The sequence below is a fragment of the Clytia hemisphaerica genome, unplaced genomic scaffold, assembly GCF_902728285.1.
Source record: "Clytia hemisphaerica strain Z4C2 unplaced genomic scaffold, Clytia hemisphaerica genome assembly, whole genome shotgun sequence".
NCBI classification, from domain to species: Eukaryota; Metazoa; Cnidaria; class Hydrozoa; order Leptothecata; family Clytiidae; genus Clytia; species Clytia hemisphaerica.
In genome coordinates this window covers 593,653-618,357 of record NW_027103486.1, presented here as the reverse complement: position 1 = coordinate 618,357, position 24,705 = coordinate 593,653, and the positions used below count along the sequence as shown (strand labels likewise).

General features: G+C 38.8%; 3 protein-coding genes across 4 annotated transcripts in view; all 3 read left to right on the top strand.

Annotated features, from left to right (window-relative positions):
* The window catches only part of LOC136798636 (protein dispatched homolog 1-like), a 249,251-nt gene that overhangs the window by 159,347 nt on the left and 65,199 nt on the right, over positions 1-24,705 (top strand). The gene's annotated exons all lie outside the window — the stretch shown is intronic.
* On the top strand, positions 18,031-18,564 carry LOC136798655 (uncharacterized). The gene has a single exon (XM_067055302.1). It carries the CDS (start codon positions 18,031-18,033, stop codon positions 18,562-18,564), a length of 534 nt encoding a protein of 177 aa, XP_066911403.1.
* LOC136798654 (uncharacterized) lies at positions 21,338-23,018 on the top strand. Its single transcript, XM_067055299.1, has 2 exons — positions 21,338-21,831; positions 22,868-23,018. Exons 1-2 carry the CDS (start codon positions 21,338-21,340, stop codon positions 23,016-23,018), a joined length of 645 nt encoding a protein of 214 aa, XP_066911400.1.

Below are 24,705 nucleotides of genomic sequence, written 5' to 3'. Positions count from 1 at the left end.
TCTAAAACAAGCAAAGAAAATTTCCATAATTATATTTGAACATCAAAAGTTACAGACATTCTTGTTTCCACTGCCAATTATATCTGGACAGACTTTAGGTCACCACGTACATATAAAATGCGTGTGGTTTGTATTCTACAAAATCAACTGGATGAAGCAAAACATGAATGGAATTCTCACTACATTCGAAAATCTCGCCATGATACAGTTTCTAGTATTCCAAATGTTTTATTCTATGCCCCCGAGTCAGTTGGATTCGAAGACAGAAATAAAATTTATTACTATTGTTTTGCTAACTAATCTCTTAAACGAAAGGGAATTTTCAATACGTCGTAGAAGCCGAACATATTATATTCCTCCTAAAAATTGAACAGAAGCTAGAACTACTTTTCTTCAAATCATAAACAAATGTGTTAAATTTTTTTATTAGGATCATAATTTACAGTGGTATTATATTGGTTAGTGTAAAACACAGGTCACAGCTCACGGGTCACAGGTCAGTGTTGACAGGTCAGCTTCAATTACTGTAAAACACAAAGAAAATGTTTGAAAAACAGTTGTTAATGTCAAAAATATAATTCCAAAGGTATTTTATTGATCTGGAACTATTTTAAAGCTAAAAATCTATCCACGTGCTTACCACGTGATTTCGCGTTTTATGCCATGTAAAACATAGACCTGTAATGCTTGTATTATACCGGGTGCACCAAAAAAAAGTATACAGGTTTGTCGAGATATTGTGAGCTTCAGAATTTAAATTTTATGTTCATTCTTTTTTTATTGTATAGAGGATGCTCTAACTTGAATTTTGAGCTATTATACATTAAATTTGAAAAGATAGTTCGAAAGTTATTTCCATATTTTTTTTCATGTCGAAATTTCAAAAAATCATTAAAAACAGCAATCACGCTATAAATAAGACAAAATGACAAAAAAACAATTTCATTGTTTCTTTTATTCTTTTTTCTCTTATCTTATATTTTGCCAACAGTTTGCCCATCTTATTTGCACGTCATGAACATTTCCAACACCATCAAACTCAATGCAGACTCAAGTTCTTTGAACAACTAGTCTAGGAATGGTGATCTATTTTTTCAAAAATTTTCTCACATAGCATAACATCAAAACCATGGAGATTTCCAAAAAAAGATTTCAGCTTTTCCAAAAATATCATCTTACATGGGAATAGCTTGTTTTACCATATTCTTAAATTCCGTGACGAGTTTTGATGAACACATTTGCATTTTTTGGTATTTTTATGTGTAAACAAGGTAAGTGTCAAGAGAAAAGTTTGCTCGCTGTTTTTGATGGTTTTTTGAAATTTCGACATTAAAAAAAAGTCAGTTTTTTTTAAATAATTTTCGAACTACGTTTTCAAATTTAATGTATAATAGCTCAAAATTCAAGTTAGAGCATCCTCAATATCATTTTTTATAAATGTTTCAATATTTTTATCCCCTGCTTTGTATTTTTGATAAAATGACGTCACTATTTTCATCTCTCTTAAACAGCTCTCTTGGAGTATCTTATGTTATGAGTTGTATGTTACAAGTGCGTTACAGTTTCCCGGTCTTTAATTTGTATGACCTGTGACCCGTGGCCTGTGACCTGTGTTTTACACTAACCGGTATTATATTGGTAAAATAATAGAAATAGTAAGAGATATTCAGCAGGCAGATAAATTTGGTTATTGAGATTTGTTATTTTTTCGATCCTCTACAACAATACAGTCATAATGGAACTAACATTTTATGGAAAGAAAAACTTTTTCATTTAAACTACAGTGTCTGTAATATAACATGTCATAGTTTTAATGGCTATATCAGGCAGTAATTGATGTTTTGTGCATGGCAATTTGAAAAATTCACTATGGTCAGAGCCCTTAAATATAAAACTTTGTACGTTTTTTACGGACACACTGTACAACTAGCGGCCCAAGGTTGTCGTCGACTAGTCACTAACTTATTAGCTTGATCGAAAATAATAGACGAAACTTTATATTCAAAAGGCTTGGATTGAAAAGATGACCTTGCAGTGCTTTTGTTCACTGCAAATAAATTGATTCAAAATAAAAGTAGGGTTCCGTAACTATCAACTAGCTTAGAAATCTAAGCCAGATTGATTCAGTCACACTATCAACTATGTTTGTTGTGAAAAATCTATTCTCGAAAATAATCTTCCTTAATCTGAAGAACGCAGAGACGCTTTTGAAAGTTTTGATAATATCGTAAATTAAAAAAAATAGCAGATTACTCAAAATTCAATATTGAGGAATGCATAAGTTTTACGCGCTCTATTGCTATCGATTTTATATTAGTCATGGGGCAAGAATTACCGAAAACATCATGTTTTAGGCTAAAAAAGGTTGCTAAAAATATAAAACATATCCCCCGGAAAAAGACAGACGGAGATCTAAAATCGCTAGCGAGAATCAAAACGATGCAAAAATGGCTTCACACAAATGGCTATTATTATATAGAAGTATCAAAATGATTTAAATGAATCGCTCGAATCTTAAAATTTTATGTATATAACCGCAGTTTGATGTTCGATGTCCGCTACTTAATTAGAGAGGAAAATATATAGGGTCTATGCCTTTTCGTGCAGAAAACTTTGTCCGCTAAATGGAAACTCCGCTAATTTAATGTCCGCCTTTTGGAAACTTTTTTATAAGGATTTGACTTGGAGGATATAGCTTCTTTTTTTTATGTAAAGGGAAAAAGGTAAAACACTCGATACTCCCTTTTTATGGCTATTAGACCTCCGTACTGTAGATTCTCCATTTTGGCGCGTACATTTTTGCGAAAATCTTAATTAATTTAACACTTTATCAATTTTTCTCTAATATTACAATTTCAGGCCTTGGTTCTTAGAAAATCCGAATAATGTTCCAAATCTGCTGGAAATATAGCCTTGAATGGAACAAGACCAAACCAAGTCGAAAAATTCGATTGAATCAATTTGAATTTTCATTTTGCACTCCTAGTTAGGGGAGGCTCCATCTTAAAAGACCCCTGGCTTGTTTCGTCAAGAACTAAAAAAAGAAAATCGAGAATCGTTTCTAAATTATTTCAAGCGTTTTTCTTACTCGCTCATTTATTTTTTAATGTTTAGAGCGTAACGCTAACGGTTACAACGGCTATAATTGACATTACTATTGATAAAAGCAAAAAGACAAAATATCCAACGAAATAGTTAAAAACTAAGTACATATATGAAGTTTATGTATCTCCGATAGTATGGTAGAATTAGGGTTTAACCTTAAAATAAAAAGGCAGGACACAAAAAACAAAATACCTTTGAAGCTCCACGCGAAACCGAGAAAACTCTGACTGCAGCAGTCTTCAAATCCTAATATTTAAATTTCGGTGGATCGATAAAAGAGTTGATGTGCCTCAAATCAATAACAAGTCGTAATTTTTCATTCTTTTTGCTACAGTCAAAGGATTCACACAAAAAGGAGCTTCTTTTACTTGCTTGATGTGACCATCCTTAATTAGTTTTTCGATCGACTCTTCAACAAAAGCTGTATTGTTCAGGCTTGAAGCGTTATTTTTGGCATAACAAGAAGGAGGAGTGCTCACAAATTGCAATTTATATCCATGATCTGTTATATTAGACAATAGAGATGGTGCTTTTAATTCTTTTTTCCAAAAGCTTGAAAATTGTGATATTTTCCCAGTGACAGGGTATTCCTCTGATCGTTTGAACTCCCAGAACTCTGAATTAAATGACAAAGTAAAAATTGCAAAACAAATTCGCTGTATGAAAAAGTGTTTGAAAACACATAAATGAGAAAAACAAACTGTATCTTTATCAAATATAACGCAATTTTTTCCAGAAAATTAACGAACACGTAGTTCTACGAAAAGAAACTGTCCAACTTTGAATACATTTATTCATTTATGAAATTAAATCATTTCCCAGTTTGACTTTTTGATGTTGAAGTAGGTGATCTTTTTGATGACGACGATGAAGAGCTACTTTTAGTGGAAGGAATATTAGGCGCCAGTAGTTCGGATTACACACAGGAAATCAACAACAAAGTTTCAGTAAAAATACAACAGCTTCTTGACTAAGTGAAAGTGAAAGATAAAACTCGAAGGTCCCTGGACTCGGCTACCGTAAGGGTAGCGATAAAAACATAAACAAATATGGTAGCCCCAGTGGCGTACCGAACGTAATGTATATGGAGTGGCGTGACTGCCTTCTGTCTTTTGTAAAAAATACATATACATATAGCTAATCGACTTTGTAAGAAAGTTCAATTGCGTTAATAACTCAGATCGTAAACTTTGAGGTACTTGGGAGGTTGTCGCTTTCTGGTTGGTCGTAGTGTAACGTCATCGTTGGTCACAGGGACAGGAACCGTTGGTTGACTGGGTGGCTCTGTCAATTCAGGGGGAATTGCAACCGGTTGAGGTGGAGTTGGGTCGACGAAGGCCATTTGCTCGTCAGTTGGGTTTTCGCTGAAGGAATGGTTGGTATCCTTGGAAGATGATTGGATAGCGATAAGTTTCTTGTCGGATACGGCGATCTGTGTGTTGCTGAATTGGTTGCGTTAGGTCAGCATCTCGAGTGTAGATAACCCACGTGATCGAATGCGTGAGTTTAGACGTGGGATGGCAACGGCGAGGGAAAGTTGGTTAATAGGAGACCCAGAGGGGTCTTGCTTTAACAGTTCTAGTTCAAGTTCTTGTACCGTTTTCTCGGCAACAGGATTCTTATTCTTATTCTTAGGGGATCCGACCACAGATATCTGTAAAGCCCGAAGGGCTAGATAGGCAACTTTAAGCTTTCTCCAGCAAAAAAAAGTGAAGCCAAAATTTGACTTTTTAAATTTCGTGCCGATGGATAGGATCTAGCATTTTAATTGTTTTCGGAGCGCGAGATCAAAAAAAGTAGGCGGCAAACGCTATTTCACATCTCTCAAACCGGTGAAATTGCATATTTTAGTCACGTGACTTTGGTAGGAAATCCTTCCAAACCTAGGCTTCACTTTTCGATAAAAGTCGCAAATCTAGCCCTTCGGGCTTTACAGATCTGTGGATCCGACGTCGATGACGATACTGTACTTCGTGAGGATTTAATCTGACCGAAGGGCCTGGAAACCAGGAGCGGAGTCTACACGGACGGTGGCTTGGGGTCCGTCAGGCGAACGAACTTGTGACAGGAGGGTGACGATGGCGTTACGAAGGGAGATCTTATCTTCTCCGTCGATGATGATCTAGGTCGTGAATGAAGTGACGTATTCACGGAGGACGAGAATGAACTGTTTGTTTCGGCGAATGACATCGGACGCGAATTGAGAACCAACAGTTGTTGGAGATGCAGATGTTGTTTGAGGCTCTGAAGCATGTTTGATCGTTTTTAGGTCTAATCGAATGTGAAGCGAAGCCAGTAATCCAGGGAGGGAGTTACGTGGGATGACGATGCGTTCCACGGTTGGAGCAAACGGTTCCTCTTGGCGAACGACGAGTAAACCGTCTCTGGCAATGGTTGCAGACTGGAGAGCGCTTTACGTGGCGGATGTTGGTAGCTTTCTTGGATGGACGTGTCCCCTGGGTTAAGTGAGCGTGTGTACGGCGTAAGTCAGGATCTTCACTTTGGACGGAACGCCATGTGGATCTAGTGGTGAATGGTAACTTCACGGTTCCGGAAATAATGTCTTTTACCGAAACTGCTCTGACGTGAGATTGTTCAATTTCAGAAACATAACGACAAACTTGGCACAAGTCATCAAGGCATTCCTCTGCATTACGGCATGTGAAGTCAGAGGGTGTATTGGCGGTACCGCTGAGGTGGCGAACTAAGGCTTGGTATCGGCTGGCAGCAGACATGAAGGTGGTGAGTTTGGAACTTGTCGAGAATGAGCCTCTTGAGAGCTTTTGATGAGCTTGGACACACGGTTTACTATCTGTCAAAACGCAAAGTTTATGGTTGGATTGGACGATGTACGGGCTTAAGTGTTTAATTGAAGCTGCTATACAGAGAGCTTCTAGTTCGCATGGGAACCAATCGATTTGGCGTTCCTTGAGTTTAGCGCTGAAGAATCCGGACAGGAGGGGTTTGTTGTCATCTCGGGTGGTGTAGAGGGTGGCCCCTAAGCCGTGGGTCTTGACGGCGCCGTCGGTTACGATCCAAAGCTGGTCATCTGGGCGAGGTAGATGGGTTGTCTTTGGGTCATTAAACGCTTGTTTTGCTTTCTTGAAATTCGAAAGGAGGTTGTTGTCTCAGGTTATGGGTTCTGCTGATGTGCGGCCGGCAACAGATTCTTCCAGGGGCGATAGCAAGTTGGAACAGCAAGGTATAACACGCGAAAGTACTTTGAATGCGCCAATAAAAGAGCGGAGACCTTTAACAGTCTTAGGTGGGTCACAAGTGTAGTAGATAACGCAGTCAGTTTGTGAGTGGTAGCGGTTAGGGTTCCTTGTTGCCATTTCCAGCCAAGGATGGAGGTCGACTTCGGAGCGATAACAGTTTTGGAAGCTGAGAGACGAAGGGAAGAGTTCGAGAGGGCTAATAAAACTTTCTCCCAATTTCTCAAAAGTTTGTCTGGTGTCTCTCCGCCACAATACAAATCGTCAGCAATTTTGACTACACAACCTTCAACGATAAGGTCGCCTAGTACAGCACACATCAATTCTTCCAGGGCGGTTTCGGACCCTGGCATTCCCATAGCGCTTCTTGTATAAACTATTATACCACGGAACGGGGTAGCAACTCCGCAGTACTTAAGTGATGATCTGTCTAACGGGATTTTAAAAAAGCGCCAGTTAAATCAGTTTCTATTAAATACTTCCAAAGTCCAATCTTTCGTAAAGTTGAATCAACATCTGGCATCAGGGATGGTTGCGGTTTGGAGTAAGTGCCAATCTCGGTGAAGGATGTGACCAGGCGGTGGCCTCCAGAAGGCTTTTTAACGAGGAAGGATGGGTTGAGGTATTCGACGGTAATCCCCAACTCCTCAGGGCGTTTGAAGACTCCAAGGGATTCGAGGCGGTCAAATTCAGAATGAAGTTCATCAAGTTTATTTCTTGAATACTGTGGTAAGCGTCCTTTTCTTCGAGGGGGGCTCTACGGGACCCATGTTAACTGTGGCTTTCAGTGGGCCTACATTACCGTTGTATCCAGGAAACTTAGGGTTAAACGTGTCAGCAAACGACTGATGAAGTTCATGGAATTTGCTACGAACAGTTTCTGGTAGTATACCTTCTGGATCAGTTTGAATGGCTTTGTAATGGAGTTGAATTCCAGTAGAACTAGACGGGCTTGGTGATGAGTGATTGGTCTCTGTAGTAGCTGGTGAAACGAAGGCAGGTGCAATCTGGGCAATATGTTGGCTCTTTCTGATGTTGATTGGATGTGATGTGTTATTTGTGATGCGAAGCATACCATTAACGGTTTCCACGATGTCTGGGGAGGGCCAGCTTTCGGAAGGAGACTGGATGCTCAAATGCGATTGCCGAGTCGGTTAATGATGAAAAGGGAGAAGAAAGTTCGATATAATCACCTGGCCAAACTGTTGTGGTCGAAGGGGCTCTCAGGGTTGTGGTTGTAAGGCGTAATTGCGGTGGGTTCTTCGAAGGTGGGTCATACCGGATGGAGGATCCATTTGCAAGGATGACTTGTTGTTTGGAAGGTCTTATCGTAATGCCATTGACTTCCATAAACGGAACACCTCCTAGAATGTCGACATCTAAATTTTCGACTATGAGTGCTTCAAGTTGGAAAGTTTCGCTTGCACGAGATAAAGTCAAACATGTTTCTCCTTTTACGTGTAAGGATGATTGTCCGTAAGCTTGAAGGGCGTGTTGGTTACTTTTAGATAGCTTTGCGTTCAATTTCATGGCAACGGATTCACGTATCATGTTGGTTTCAGCTCCTGAGTCGAGGATTACTGTGACAGGTTCATGATGGTGGTAAGCATTAATGAAGGGGGATTGACCAACTTTGACACGTTGAACGGTTGAAGATTTCTTTAGTGTAACTGAACGACTGGTGGGGGTTGGTTCTTCAGGTAGTTGTTCGGTGTCGTCGGTATCATCTAAATCAATATCGTCAAGTGTAGCAAGGAGTCTGGTTCGTGTGATATAACGTCTATCAGACTCTGGTAGGAAGTTGCAGGTACTAAGAAGGTGGTCAGTAGAGCGACGGCCGGCTTGTTTACAAAGGGGACATGTCGGTTTGGTTTGGCGTTTTGGGTCTTTGGATGAAGACTGGGGACGGTATTGACCTCTTTGAGTTTTAAATGTTCTCATGACTCTGGCATCACTTGCAGTGTTAATTTCATCAAGTAGAGTTTCTAGAGCTTGAGAAATCTCAGATTTTATACTAGCAAGTGTTCTAGATCGTAGTTCTGTACCGTAACGTTGTTTAACTAGTCTCGGGAGGTCTGGATGGGTCAATTTCAACCATAATAATACGACAATGTTCTCGAGAAGGGCGTCAATTCCTCTTCCTCTGTAGGTTGATCACCGTGTTGGGAAATTCCTCCTCCTGGGGTAAGCAAATTGTCCTCAGTGAAGGCCATGAGCTGTTGGAATAAGTCTTCCGGTCGTTCACCGTGTTCGAGCTTGATGTCAGCTAGGTCGAGAAAGTGGGCTCCGCTGGATTGAAAGCCATAGTGCGCACGTATAACTTGCCAGATTGATTCAATTGACGTAGACTTTTAACAATAGTTTTCCTTGAAATCACAGGACAATAGTTCGCAATTTGGCCTAGCATCAGTTCAAGATGGGTTACTTTTTGGGCAGCAGTTTTACGGACTGCTTCAGCGACAGTTTCTGGGTCATCAGTGAAGCCTCGGTTAAGGGCTGCTCTAGTTTTCTTGTCCCAGGTGAATCCACTCACAAGGAATGGTGCGAGGGAGGGATCCAAAGATAAAACATATTTCAAGTTCTCTTTCCAATTTTCGAAGCTATTTACAGTCTCAACTTTAGTCAGGGACCACTGTTTTGGTGCCCTGTGGGTTGCCATTATGTCTGAATATGTTGGTGGACAAATCCGTTAATATCTGCCTGATCCTGCCAAAATATACGTTGGAATGTAAGTAAGAACTTCGTTGGATGTGGTGGGAGTAATCTCGCACCTATCACCACGCCAGTAGTTCGGATTACACACAGGAAATCAACAACAAAGTTTCAGTAAAAATACAACAGCTTCTTGACTAAGTGAAAGTGAAAGATAAAACTCGAAGGTCCCTGGACTCGGCTACCGTAAGGGTAGCGATAAAGACATAAACAAATATGGTAGCCCCAGTGGCGTACCGAACGTAATGTATATGGAGTGGCGAGGGTTTTGTTTTGAACAAAAGGACAAAAAGTTGACATATGACCGATACGTTTACAGTTGTAACAAGTTATTTCATCCATCCTTATGTATTTACTGTCTTTAGGCTTGTTTTCTTGTTCCATTTTGGCCTTTATCTGCTCAGCAGTTTTACGAGCGTCCTTTAAATGCTTTTCCTGAATGTCTTCAGACGAAACCAAAATATTCCTTTTATAATGTTTAAGCACTAGCCAGCCCTCCCTGTCAGCGATTTGTAAGTGTTGCAACCTTTCTTCTAAAAGTTTCTTACCTTCAGTCAGGAAGTTTTTTGCAACATCAAAATCTTTCCCTTCCAATGCCTCAAGAGCGTCGTCCACATTCTCTAATACTTGAGTGGTGTGCTGGAACTGTTCCTCGTGTCCTTTCTTATTGAACTGAATTTGGTCATAGCTTCTCTTCTTGTCTAATCTTGTTTTCAGCTTTTCAATAGCTTTAGATTGATCTTGTTTGAACTCTTCATTCAAAACTTGTCGGACAGCGTCCTTTATCGCTTGATTTTCTGCCATCTTAGTTCAAGGCGTATGCAAGAGCGAGGATTGACGAGCTGACAAGCAGCTTCTTTAAAGCATATTGCACATGCGCAGTTTGTTCCAATCTGCGCAAGATGGTAGATTTTCGTACGAAAAACGAGGGGAAGCTCGATTTCCACCTTTCTTCGATCGTCGGAAATCACACGAATTAAATCAGCTAAATTTTCGACTTTATTTCTTATTAGAAATACTGATTGCTATGGTAGTATCAAATAGTGGTCATAAATTCTTTCAACTACAGTACAAAGCTTGTTTGAAAGGTTTTTTTACTAAAAATACATACGTATTTACCAAAGATGTTCATAGTGTACTTTAGATATTATAAACATTAGATCTGTAGAACAAATAAACTAAAAACAGCTTCACAACTTCTGATAAAAGATATTCAACAGTGTGATCCCAAAAATAAAATGCTGGTATTTAGTTGACACATATGCTCACAAAAAGACGTTGGCCTTTCTTGCAACCAGTTAATATATAAATATCTAGGGGCTGGACATCCATAAACAATAGCAAGACCAAACGACCCTCCTAGTAGGAGATACTCATGCCTTTTCAGCCTTTCCATACCATGATGAAAGGTGTATCCATCACCTTTCCCACAACAAACAAGATACTTCTTTACATCTTCAAAGACAACGGTAAAAAATTCCTTGAGGAGGCGCCCCTATCTCTTCCCTCCTCTCCAATAAATGTCACTTTTATTGGGGTTGGTGTAATTTAAGATGCACGATCTAACGATTTACGATTCACGATGCGCGATCCATGCATAAAGTATGTTGATTATTCCTAATAATTATCATAAAACTTAAATTATATAACATAATTCTAAAACAATGGCATAATCTTTTCTCGCTTTTTTTTACCACGGTAAATTTATGCAACAAAAATGAAATGAGTAAGTAATGGAAATACGAATAATTACGACCGTAAATTATGAAAAAAAAATAACTTACATAATCATAATGTTGATAATGGAAGCTACCTTCTGAACATAATCTTACAATAGACATATAGTGTAAGTAACCAATGACCAATGCGCAAGAAATATTTTTGCTCTCTCATAATCGAATGTAGGAATTTCTTTCTTGAAGCAAATAAAAGAATATATTGGCAGACAATATGTTTTGCGGACCGTAATGTACGAAGCAAAAAACTTGTGCTCTATTATGAGAAAGAATTTTCTTTCGGTAAACAATTCCCCTATTGATTCAAGTTATGAAAAAGAGAGAGAGTACAGAAGGTGAATGCACGTGATTTTCACTTTCTTTTAATCTATGATTTAAATATAATTTGTATAATCTTACATAAATGATGTTTTCAAAAATAATTGAGTTTCAGCAAAGGAAAGTTTGTAAGTTGCCTAAATATTTAATCATTATTTGCATAATTATGCATGAATTAACATATTTTATGCACGGATCGCGAATCGTGCATCGTAAATCGTTATATTGTACATCTTAAATTAGACCAACCCATTTTATTGCCTTGACTCCATTTTTGAAAACGCGGTTCAGTTTTTTGAAAGTATCAGGCCATACTCTTCTTCGAGAGAAGAAGACCACAGGAGCTACTACTGCAGGGTTGGAAGAAGGTGGTACGGAACCAGCTACATGGACTGCAGGGACCATCAATACAGAATTGGTAGAAGGTGGTATGGTGCCAGCTGCATGGACAACAGGGGCAACCGCGTTCAAGTTGAAGATTGAATCATCATTATTGTGAAAACCATTAGAAGCTGCCTGGATATCAAAGTTATTAAACTCATTGAAATACCCCTGTGAGTAATTTCTTGCTTCTTTTTCCTCATCCTCTGATGATGCTGACTAATCAGTGTCCGATCTGTGAAGTTGTTGTCAGGGGTGTTGTAGTTCTTTTAACTACCTTTACCCATTGAGGATTTTAATTAGTTAAATTAAGTTTCTGTACCCAGCCTACTGAACTTGTGGAATTTCTGATTAAAATTTAAATATGTAAGATGGAAAAGACATGGAGATAGTAAGAGATTTAATTTGATTTTAAGAAAGGATTAAGAGGATTTTAGAAGAATATTAATTTTAGTTTATTAGTGGTTGAGAAGAAGCATGGATTTTATGGGAGATTTATTTAATAAAAGAAAAGAAAGGTATGTATATTAACTTAATGGGTTAAAATGTTTACTATAACGTAACGATGTACATAAAGTACATATAAAATGTTTTTGGTGGAAAAAACTTGTGTCTTATGACTTAAAAAGTATTACTAGAACGTAATAAAAGTGAATGCTTGAAAATGCATATTAAGGTGCATATAAAAAATAAAGAATAACATTTATGAGTTAATCAAGATTATGTAGAATGGAATAAATATTTTGTATAAGATAAAAGAATAAATTTTTTGTATATGATTATAAATACAAGAAAAGGAAAAATAAAAGGAGAATAAAAGAGAGTGTATGAGATAAGAAGAAAAAGATATATATTTCTAGGAGAGTTGTTTTTATAAAGAAGTTAATCTTTAAGGGTTCTAAGAAAGTTTAATATGTGGTATGATTTATTAATTTTATCAGTAATGTGTGTGATGAGATTTAATTGTTTGTCAAGTTGTAAACCTAGGAATTTTATTTTATTATCTTTTTTGAGTCTAACATTTCTGACCCAGATTGACATTTTACTTGTACCAAAATTTATGTGTTTAGTTTTGTCCATATTTACCACTAAGCCCCATTTGCTAAACCAGTCAAATAAGATCTCAACATATTCATCTAGTTCAGAATCATAGGCTTTCTTGTATCTTTCCCAAGTAGCAAGGTCGTCTGCGAATTGAGACATTTTAATTTTATTGTTTACTGGTTTAGGTATGTCACTGACAAAGAGAGAAAAAAGAATGGGTGATAGGCAGGAGCCTTGTGGTACTCCTGCCTTCAAAGAAAAGGTGTCAGATTTAAAGTGGGAGTAATTTATGTATGCTTTCCTATCCTTTAGCAGAAAGGAAGGAAAAATTATTAATGTGAGAGTTTAAGTCTTCTAAATTATAGGGTTTATTAAACGAATGATCATGAAGTATTACTTTTATCTTTTTCTTTTTAGGTGTTTCTTGGATAAAAAGATTTTTTGGTGTTCTTTTGGTCTCAAAGCCTGTTTCTAACATTACTTCATCAGAGTGTGTTTCTTGAGGTTTAATTATAGAAGGATTTAATTTAGAAGAAGAAGGATTATTTTCAGAAGATTTTAATTTAGAAGAAGAGCGGTTATTTTCGAGAGATTTTAATTTGGAGGAGGAAGACAAGTCAGAATTTTCAGAGTTAGAAGAGGTAGAGGATTGTGAGTTAGAACGAGAACGTGGTTTAATAATTCTGGAAATGCCAAAGTGGACTTTTTGTTTCTTCTGAGAGTTAAAATCAGCTTTTAAGTCTTCAATGTTGTGACTTGCATCATCAAGAGGAGATGGAGGACCTCTTTTGGTACTATTTGACATAGTGTGGTGACGTAAGTGTCAGAGAAGATAAGATAATTAAAAGAAGAGATTACTAGACAGACAGAGGTATTTCAAATTAGCAAACAGGAACAAGAAGTACACTAGGCCCAATGTACTTTGGGGCCGAAGCCCCTCTATCAACAATTAAAAACTTTAAAAACCTCTTATGTATCAAGATTATGGTATATGATCCGCTTTCACACTGAAGTGATTAACGCGTTTAGAAAAAAAAAATTTTTTTATTATAAAGTGATATATTATAAAAGTCTTGCTATATTTTTCCGCTTTCACACTGAAGTGATTAACGCGTTTTGTAAAATTAATTATTGTAAAATGTATAAACAAACAAGAAATGTTTGGTTTTTTGCAGTAGAACTGAAACCAAACCGGCCGGCTTTATGCAGTAGGACTGAAACCGGAACCGTAAAAAAAACAAAAAAAAACTAAGATTTTCCGCACTTTTCGATTGTCCGCATAAACGTTTGTCCGCACTAGCGTTTGTCCGCACAGGGTTGAAAACTTAGCTCAGAGAGATGTTGATCCCTCAAAGGTCAGAAAGTCACTTTTTTAGAAAAAACCTTGAATTCCTGATAATCTGTTTCTTGACATATAAAAAATACAAGCTTTGAGTATGGTTTACCATTTTCATCCTTATAATCATTTAGACGGAAAGGTTTGTTTCCTCCAGGGACAAAAATAACCTCACTGTAGTCCTGATACAACAACACATAATCTTTAACCATGCAAAAATATTGGTCGTGATTAGACCATTTTAAAATTGCTTTCGCTTTCAGTTCAGTTGCAGAAACTGTTCTAGGGACTTGGACAGGTAGTCTCGAACCTTTCTTATTGAATGAGTTGTCTTTGAAAGAAACAATACCAACTTGAACTCTTGTACAGGTCTTTCAGAAATTTCAGGTTGTTTGGGTACTGACACTGATGATACTTTTGATTTTTTACTTGCTCCTTTTGACTTTTTTGCTTGTTCTAGTTTTCTTTTCCTGGATGATGTGAATTCCGTCAATGTTTTTGTAACTTCTGGCTCTTCTTCTGTAGCTGTTCCTTCTTCCTTGTTCTTTGACTTGTCTTTTGTTGATTTGCTCCAAATTTCCTGCAGAATTTGGCACTTTCTTCAGTAGGAGCACCGCATTCAACACAGTGCACCGCCATCTTTGTTGTAATAATTCTTTTTCCTCCCGCGCTTTTGACGAAACTTATATCCCGTAGGTATAGCCCCGCACCCCCTTCTAAAAGAAATCGTGCCAAAAAAGAAAAGAAAACGCGCTGTCTCCTCTCAGCCACCGTACTTTTGTGCTTAATTGCAAATGGGGTCACTTTGCAATTTTTCGGGAAAAAAATCCCCCCAAAATCATTTTATAAAAACCAATTTTACCCCTTAATTTTATGAAATTTTCCTGAAAAAGTCCCAAGCTGTAGCACAACGTGCAAAAGATATCATTATATTCATAAGAAAAGCAATTTAAAAAATTTATTATACGCATAGGTCATTATGACATCACTTGTCAATTAGTTTTTTATATTTATCAATTAATGTCTCCCGTGAGCATTCGAGAGCTCGCATATCAGATCTCACTTTTCAGCTGTTTGCACTCTTATTCAATCACATATCATAAGGCGTGAGTGTGGTATGAAGAGATGAAAAATGTCTTCAAGAAATCAGTGAACAAATTTGAATAAAGTTTTCTACATTCATTTGAACATTTACCTTTGAACATTTGGAATTAATTTTACACATCACTTCACATTTGGCAGGCTGGTAAGCTAATATTTTCTATACTTTATTTTTTATATCAAGGCTTTGTCAACTCAATTTTTCTAAAGTACATTTCAATCAAATTTGTAATTTATCAACTTAGATCAATTTGTATCAATTTTATTTTTCAGTTTGAACATACTTTCAATATCAATCAATCATTTGTTACGAACACATGTGTCCGATATTTCCACATTCAAACAGCACAAATATCAATATTCGCCGACGCTCAACAAACCGTCGTCCGACATCAGACCAATCGTCACCGGCACTCAACAAACTGTCGTCCGACATCAAACCAATTGTCGCCGACACTCAACAAACTGTCGTCCGAAATTTAACCAATCGTTGCTGACGCTCAACAAACCGTCGCACACAGACTCAAGCTGACGTTCACGTCATCCAATCAATTTGACACACCCATAAATCAATGAGAAGGAGTGATTGTTTGAAGAAAAAAGACCAAATCAATTACAAGACCTTTTGTAAAATCGTGAAAGAACAACCTCCTACATCAGAAGTAGCTATCCCACACGCAATGGCTGCTGAAATTGCATCGTTAGCCATCGATTACAAGATCGTTGACGCTGAACTTGCAGACTTCATAGACGAGCATCAAGCATAACCTCCCTCAAATCATCACTGGAGAATGAACTCTCAGACAAACTTCCAGAGCTAAGTGACGCAGACATCACAAAACGCAGTACCAATATCCCTCTTCTTGAAAGACGTCTCGCACACCTTGACACCAAAATCACTCTACTTGTTCAATATGGTGGTCAGGGCCAAAGAGGAGGGTATGAAACTTTTCTTCAGAAATTCCAAATCTACAAAACTAAACTAGACTCTGAACTTGAGAAAAGGGAAGTTGATAAACACAAGATGATGCTTGACAGTTGTTTAAAGATTGAACTTAAGAAATTTGGGGAATACGACTCGACTTATGACATCTTCACCTTCAAAGAGAAATTTGAGAAATTCCATCTTCGAAATACTCCTTGTTACCAGACTTGTTAAAAATGAATTATCTTGAACATACTGCATTGTTGTTAGTCAAGGATTCAAATGATATTGACGAGATATGGAAGAGGCTTAAGAAATCATTTGGTGACCCACAAGTGATGCTTGACAAGAAGCTCCAACAATTCGACAAACTTAACCTCACACTCAAATCCAAAAACCTTGAGAAGACAATCGAATCACTTGGTGAACTCATCAGCCTCATCAAAGACACCATGAAACTCGCCAAACTACACAATGTTGAAGGAAGATTGTACTACAGCAACAGTCTCGAGAAGTTATTCAAGGTGATCGATGAACACAGACAAAATCGTTGGTTATCAATCACTTGTGAAGAAGACCTGGAAGGAGAAGATCTCTTGGGAAAATTCATCAGTTTCCTGGAGAAGGAGATTCGCATCACCCAAGGAAAAGTGTTGATCAAGAATCGAACTGACGATCAAAAGAACTACCAACCCAAGAAAGATCAACCTAAAAATCTTCAAAGTGGACACCACTCAGGAGGAGGGGTAAGAGATCCAAATTTATGTTATATCTGTGGTGCCACCGACCACGTCGTTACAAGCGGCCCAGGAGGTTCTAGACTCATCCAGTACTTCGTTTGTGAAAAGTTTGTCAATCTCACCCCCCCCCCCCCCGTGAAAGATTCAACGAGTTAAAGGCTAAAGGACTTTGCTACCAATGTTTGTTCCCTGGAGCGTCTTTGTCCCATCCCAAGCATAAGGAAGGTGGTTGTCAACGAAATTTTACATGTCAAAATCCAGTTCACAACAATAGCAGGTACCCAACCAGAAAGCACGTACTCGTATGTGAGGGTCACAAGCATGAAAACGACCAACTCCTCACTCAATACAAGATTCTCTTGAGAAAACGAGAACAGCTTCCACCATTCGTCAAAGACATGGGACTTCAATCGACAAGAAGGCCATCATTCGTCCACCAACAATGACAATGCCATCTACCAACTTCAAACGATCACAATCAACAATTCCTACTCTTCTACGATTCAGGATGTAGTGACTTCGTCTCAAAATTCAACGCCATCCAACGACTACTTCCAAGCAACTGTACACAAAAATACGCTGGTCCAATTCAACTTGGTGGAATCGGTGACAGCACTACTGAATCTCCTCATGGTATGTATACCATATCCATCCCAATGTTCGACAACCAAACCGTTGCATCATTCACTGGCGTCTGCTTGGAACGACTAACAGCTGCCTTCCCAACTCATCAATTGGAAGAAGTCGAAAAAAATATCCAAGACGAATTCAGAAAAACCAACCAAGACGTCATCTTATTACCAAAACTTCCAAGATCCATTGGAGGTGGTGTTGATTTTATCATCGGAATCAAGTATCTACGTTACCACCCAGAGATAATCTTCCATCAGGTTTAACAATCTATCGTTCATTCTTCAAAAACAGTGATGGATCTCGTGGTGTCATCGGTGGTCAACATCGTGTCTTCAATCAAATTGCTGCCCACGCCGGTATCACAAATCGAACAAGCTTCATCTCCAGTCAGCTCAGAGCGTATCAAGCTGGCTATCGAATCAACCCAGATGTATCATTATTCGGCTTTAAAGACTCGGTGATAGACACCTACCACGTCCACAATGATCAAATCTTTGTCTCCAAGGCAGAGAAAAGATTCCACGAGGTCGAATCTGCCGGTTCCGAAGTGAGTTATCGTTGCATCAAATGTCGATCGTGCAAAGATTGCAAAAATCATGAAACCATCGAATCCATAAGCATCAAAGAGGAAGTCGAACAAAATCTTATCGATCAATCCGTCAAAGTCGACGGATATAGCCTCAACAACATCTGTGCCAAGGGTCGCAACAACATGAATAAGATGATCGAAATCCTCATCCGTTGAAGTATCAGACGCATTGGTCATCATACAGATGTAAGTAAAATGTATAATACGGTTAAATCGAACGAAGACCATTGGTGCCTCCAGAGGTATTTGTGGTCAACCGATCTCAATCCAAATCAACCACCTCAAGAGAAGATCATCAAAACCTTGATCTATGGGGTAAAGTCAAGTGGAAACCAGGCTGAACTTGCCCTACGAAAGACAGCTGACCACTCAAAGGACCAATACCTTCGCGTCAACGAAGTTGTCTTTGACGTTTACGTCGACGACTGCATTTCAGGTGAAGATTCATTACAGGAAGCCATGGAAACCGCCGACAGCTTAGAGATTGTCGTCAAGAAAAGTGGTTTTCGACTCAAAGGATTTACCTTTAGTGGCAGTGACCCACCTGAAGCTCTCTCACAAGATGGCAAGTCTATTTCTGTTGGGGGAACGTTCTGGTACCCAAAGATCGACAAACTATCACTTGACCATCACTATCTCCGAAATGAATTTTGCTCGAAAGCAAAGGGGAAAGAAACCGATAGAATCATCAGGTACTATTCCATCTCGACTCACAAGACGCTTTTTTGAAAACTAACGTCAAAAGAGTGAAAATAAATTCGTTTTTCTTAAAATTCTCACTCAAATTAAAAAGAAGTGAGCTGATTTTTGCTGAAGAAGATGAAGGAAGCTGCGCTCGTCGTATTGGTGTATCTCTTTCTACATCAAATGGGAAGTAGCCACGAGAAATCGAGTTTTAAAGTTCAAAACAAAGACTTTTTGACTCAACCTCAAAATCACAACAACAAACAGAGGTTTTGCGCACCGATCCATCTCTACGCAAATCATTCAGCAACATTCAGGCTCCTCATCTCCGGTGATATCGAAACTAATCCGGGTCCGCTCGCATGCCAAGTTTGTGCAAAAACTGTCCGTAAGAATTCGTACCACTTGGAATGCAAGGTTTGTCTCAACTCGACTCACGTAAAATGTATCTATAAAACTGTCAAAAACTTCACAGAGAAACGCAATATATGGACATGTCACGACTGTCTGCTTACCGAATTACCATTCAACAATGCTGACATAGACTTTTTACTATTCGACTCTTCAACCGTCAATACCATCCCTGAGCAACAAAATACCCAAATCCAGCTGGACCTTCTTAACGCCAACCGAAACAACTACAGCATAGCGCATCTTAACATACAATCTATTAAAAATAAGACTGCCCAACTTGAAGCCATGCTGCTAAAACACAAATTTGATATTCTAACAATCTCTGAGACATGGCTCGTTGACAATCCTGCACTGATCAGACAACTCAACTTCTCCGGTTATCATCCTTTCAAGTACAATAACAGAAATGGTAAACGTGGGGGTGGTGTTGGAGCTTACTTTAAAGACGGTATCAAACATCGCCCAAGAACTGACATTGATAAGAAGGACACAACGATCGAACACCAGTGGTTTGAAGTGAAGGGAAAGAAAAGTCCCTTTCTTATAGCCGTCTTCTATCAACCAAGTTCCGAAGATGTCGACAAACGCGCCTGGCTTCAAAAATTCGAAATATTGATATCATACGTTCACACCATCTGGTCTGATCCAATTGTGATCACTGGTGACACAAATATCGATCTTCTGAAAGAGAACTACAACGTTGCTAACGAATATAAAGATACCTTAGATCGTCTCGGTTTACGTCAACAAGTGAAGAAACCAACCCGGAAAGGAAAAACCTGCATTGACCATATCATCACCTCGTTTCCGAAAGTCGTCGGCAAACACGTGATACCATGTTGCGAAATGAGTGATCACGATGCACCTTTCGTCATCTGCAACCTCAGGAAACCAAGATTCGAACCAAGGTTTAAATACATACGTAATGAAAAAAACTTCGATATACATGCGTTTAAAAACGATATCGCACAAGTACCATTCAATCTAGTTTACGCCTTCGACTCCGCCGAGGAACAGCTTGACATATTCAATGAACTGTTTACTAGCTGTCTTAGCCGACATGCACCACTTGTAAAGCAGAAAATTACACGTCCGCCAGCTCCATGGTTGAAAGATCTCAATATCGGCGAGAAACAAAGAGAAAGAGATTACCTCCGCGCTAAGTGCCATGCCTCCGATGCCGAAGAGGGAGACTGGAACCTCTACCGTAAAGCTCGTAATGAACTAAAGACTCTCATTCGTGTAACCAAATCTTCTTTCTTCCGTCGTGCCCTATCCTCTAAACGACCGAAAGAGGTGTGGTCTACCATCCATCGTATCCTCAAGCCGAATCCTCAAAAGATCCACGCTGAGCCTGACACCCTCAACCAACATTTCAACACAACTGCTGGGAGACTACTTAATTCACAACCGAAACCAGAGCAGCTCCTTCACCAACTCATTGACGATCTACCTGAATTTGATGACGCGTTCACCATTGCCCAAGTCTCCTACGCTGATGTTTCGTAAGCCATTAGAAATCTTCGGGACGATTGCTCAACCGGTCACGACCAAATGCCATCAAAATACATAAAACTGTCCACAGATGAAATCTGCAGTCCGCGATATGTCAACATCATTAACACCTCTATTCAACAATCGATCTTCCCAAGTCAATGGAAAATATCAAAAATCAGCCCAATTCCTAAAATTGAATCGCCGAATGAGCCAAGTGATTATCGTCCAATATCGATTTTACCCATTCTATCAAAAGTTTACGAGAAACTCATGATCATGATACAAATGACAAACTTTCTTGAACACCAGGAACTCTTGTCACAATACCAATCTGGCTTTCGTAAGGGCCATTGCACTGTAACCACATGTATTAAAATCAAAAATGACATTCTGAAAGCTATGCACCACGGAGAGATCACACTTGCTGTTCTTGCCGATTTCTCGAAAGCATTTGACACCGTTGACTTTGAAACTCTGATAAAAAAGCTTCATTCACTCCACTTCTCGAAGAAGTCGTTACGTATTCTTGCAAACTACCTCAGCAGTCGACAACAGTACGTACAAATTGATGATAAGAGATCACCCGTCTTAACTGTCACTAATGGTGTGCCGCAAGGGAGCATATTGGGTCCCGTCCTCTTTAACATCTATGTTCACGACATGGCATCTAAGACCAACGCCAAATGTGTTCAGTATGCCGACGACACCAGCATCTATCGTCACACCAAACCTGCCAACCTTGAACTATGTAGTCAAGAAGTTCAGAACGATGTCAATGTTATCGAGGAGTGGTCACGCGACTCAAACTTAATCTTCAATGCAAAAAAAGACAAAATCGATGCTCTTTGCCACCAGTCAAATGGCACGAAGACACGACTTTACTTTTGAGATAAAATCAAACAACGAAATGATAATCGAGCGAGTTCCGTCATTCAAACTGCTTGGTGTCACGTTTAACGAAAATCTCACATGGAACGCCCATGTTAAAAATGCGATAACGAAAGCTTACGGAACACTTAAAAGTCTCGCGCTGATTAAACGTTATCTACCGTACCGACTTCGTTGCCAGCTTGCCGAGACCCTCGTCCTAAGTAAACTGGACTATGGTAATGCTGTCTTCAACAATGCACCAGACTATCTTTTCAAACAACTACAAAAAATACAAAATGCCGCTGCCAGCTTTGTAAGAAAGAGTTATTCGCGGGAAACTGATGTCATCGCTATGAAATGGCTTCCGGTAAAGGAACGCTCGGACTACAGTATGGCTAGACTCGCATGGAAATCCGTTAATATGGGTACTTGGCCAAAGTTTCTACCAATGGAAAAATATGAGCAACCTATTACTAGGAACGACCGTATCGGTGGTACAAAATTGCGTGAATCTTTGAATATTAATGGCTCGTTTGAATTTGAAGCTCCGAGAATTTTTAATGACCTTCCTGTTACATGTCGTAACTCACTTGAATATAAAGTTTTCTGCAAAGAGGCGAAAAATTATTTCCTAGATAAAGCTCTTGCTAGAAGCCTGCAGTAGTACAAGCCTTATTTAAAGCTTTTTCTCGGCTTGATATCTTCTGCTATCTTCTCAGCATAAGCTTATGTTTTACATATACTGACACTCAATCTTTAGTTTCTCGTATGCGATATCTCCCATAATCACTTAATGACGAACTGCTTAATATTCCACTTTTTATATTGCAATACCCATATTAGTTTGTTAACAAGTCACAATTATAGATACATTATAATCTCTTTTCTAACACAAGCCATATTATTACGTCAGTAAGCAATCATGTTTCTTAATTTCATTAAAATTTTAAACCAAATATGTTACTTGAAATTTATTTTTATATACAGTATGATATGTTCATAGGCACTGGTACAGACCCCTTCGCACTCATATTTAGTATCTATTCCATATGTCTATTCAGTTCTTCGTTCACTTTTCTACATAGTCTCAATTAGCTCAATTATAGTATTCACAATTCCTATCTCCCATCCAATTTTGTATAGTCTAACTTAATTTCATATTTCATCATCTATTTCATTGGTGGTCTACCAGTATTATGTTGTTTTTTTGTTTTTTTTAGGTAAAGTTAGTTATTTATTTTATGTTCACCTTAAAATATTGAAAATGACAAACAGGCCTTGCTATACCGGTTTTATCTTCGTTTGGCTGCATTCGAATTTATTACTTCTGGTCGCGGGACTAGATATCGTCCCAATTCTGAGTTAATCTTCTGCATACAATTACTAACACTCTACTTTGCTAGCGTAGCCGGTCAGAGCATCTCACTAGTATACATAATAATTTTATAAATATAAATATTTTTTTCTAGACTTTGCACACATATGCTATATAATATTTTCAGCCGAAGAGCCAAATGTAAATTTTGGAGATTGAAATATACCATTATCATTATCATATCATTATCAGAAGACATTGCCTCTCCAAAGTATCTGAAATCTTCGACCCAACTGAAAAGATGACTCCAATCACTGCTGGTCTCAAACTTGATCTGCATGAACTAGTCAATCACAAACTTCAATGGGATGACGTCCTTCCAGACTCACTTCGCTCACTATAGACATCCCACTTCGACATGATCCAAGAAATCAAGGACATCAAATTTCACCGCACAATCATTCCTGAAGATGCACTCAATCTCGACATCTCAACCCTCGACTTCGGTGATGCAAGCCCATCCATCACTAGGTTGTGCAGCCATCTGCACTCGTATTTAAAGGAGAAATGGTACTTATTCGTCACAACTTGTATTTGCACGATCAAAACTCGTTCCTCAACCATCAACACAACCTCGAGCAGAGATGTTTGCAGCATTGATAAACGTACTCCTACCCTTAGTGAGACTTTTTTGTAATTTTTTCTCTCAAAATCAAATTTTTTTTCTAAAAATCGTGATTTTTCCCACCCTTAGAGAGACTACTTTGAAATTTCCTAATTTTTGTAACCCTTAGAGAGACTTTGAAAGTTGGAAAACCCGACCCTTACCGTCCGCACATACCCAGCACCTATTTTTGCCTAAGTACCCCCCCCCCGGGCAAGGGATGCTTGAAAATCACAGACAACACCATCGTGCTTCATTGGATATCAAACACTGAGCTTCAACTCAAGCAGTGGGGTCGAAACAGAGTAATCGAAGTCCATCGACTCACAAACATCGAAGAATGGCGATTCATCGACTCCAATCAAATGATGGCTGACTTAGCAATAAGGAGAGCTGTCCAATTATTAGAGGTCCAGCCAAACTCAGAATGGTTCGTCGGCCAAAACTCGATGTACCAAGATGAATCCAAGTTTCCTGTTAAAAAGGTAAGCGAAATTACTCTTACCTCTAAAGATTTTCATGAGTTTCACAAAGAAACACAGGCATTAAAGTCAATAGACTTAAAGGCACCTCTTGATGTTACATGCAACGTCAACTTTGTTGTTCCATCGGAAGTAAGAAGGAAAAAAACGAGATCAGCCGCAGCAAAGTTCGATCAATCAAGCAATGGTCCATCCAAAGACGACATCAAGCAAGCGGAAGATTATTTCTTTCGCAAAGCAACGATGGAGGTCAAACATTTCAACAAGCCATCTGTCTACAACAAAATCAGCCAAGAAGTCAGTGGCATCCTCTACTACTCAGGACGGTTTCTACCAACAGAAGCCATCAACATCGTCACTCCAATGGCATCATCAATGCACGACTTGCAATCAACAAGCTTCTTCGTTCCACTCGTCGACAAACACTCGCCTTTAGCATACAGCATCATCAACGAGGTTCACTGTTATGACGAAACAGTGGAACACAGTGGTAACGAATCATTTCTACGTTTTGTCCTTAAGAGAGCTTACGTTTTTGAAGGACGTTTCAAACGAAACTGTACTCGATGTCGGTACATCGAGAAGAAGACTGTGAGCATTGAAATGGGCAAGCTCTCGTCTCCTCAATTAACAATTGCCCCTGCATTTTATTATTCTCAGATTGATCTTGCAGGGCCTGTAAAAACTTACTGCAATCACCACAGACGATCAACAATCAAGCTTTAGTTGACGGTCTTCTGCTGCATGACCACTTCAGCTACATCAATTAAGATCATCCAAGCGTTCGTACGATTTGCATCTCACCATGGTTATCCTCAGAAGCTCTTCATTGACTCTGGTAGCCAACTCATCAAAGGATGTGAAGACGTCAAAATCGACTTCCACGACTTACGAGCCAGACTTCATCGCAACTACTCCATTGAATTCGACGTTAGTCCAGTTGG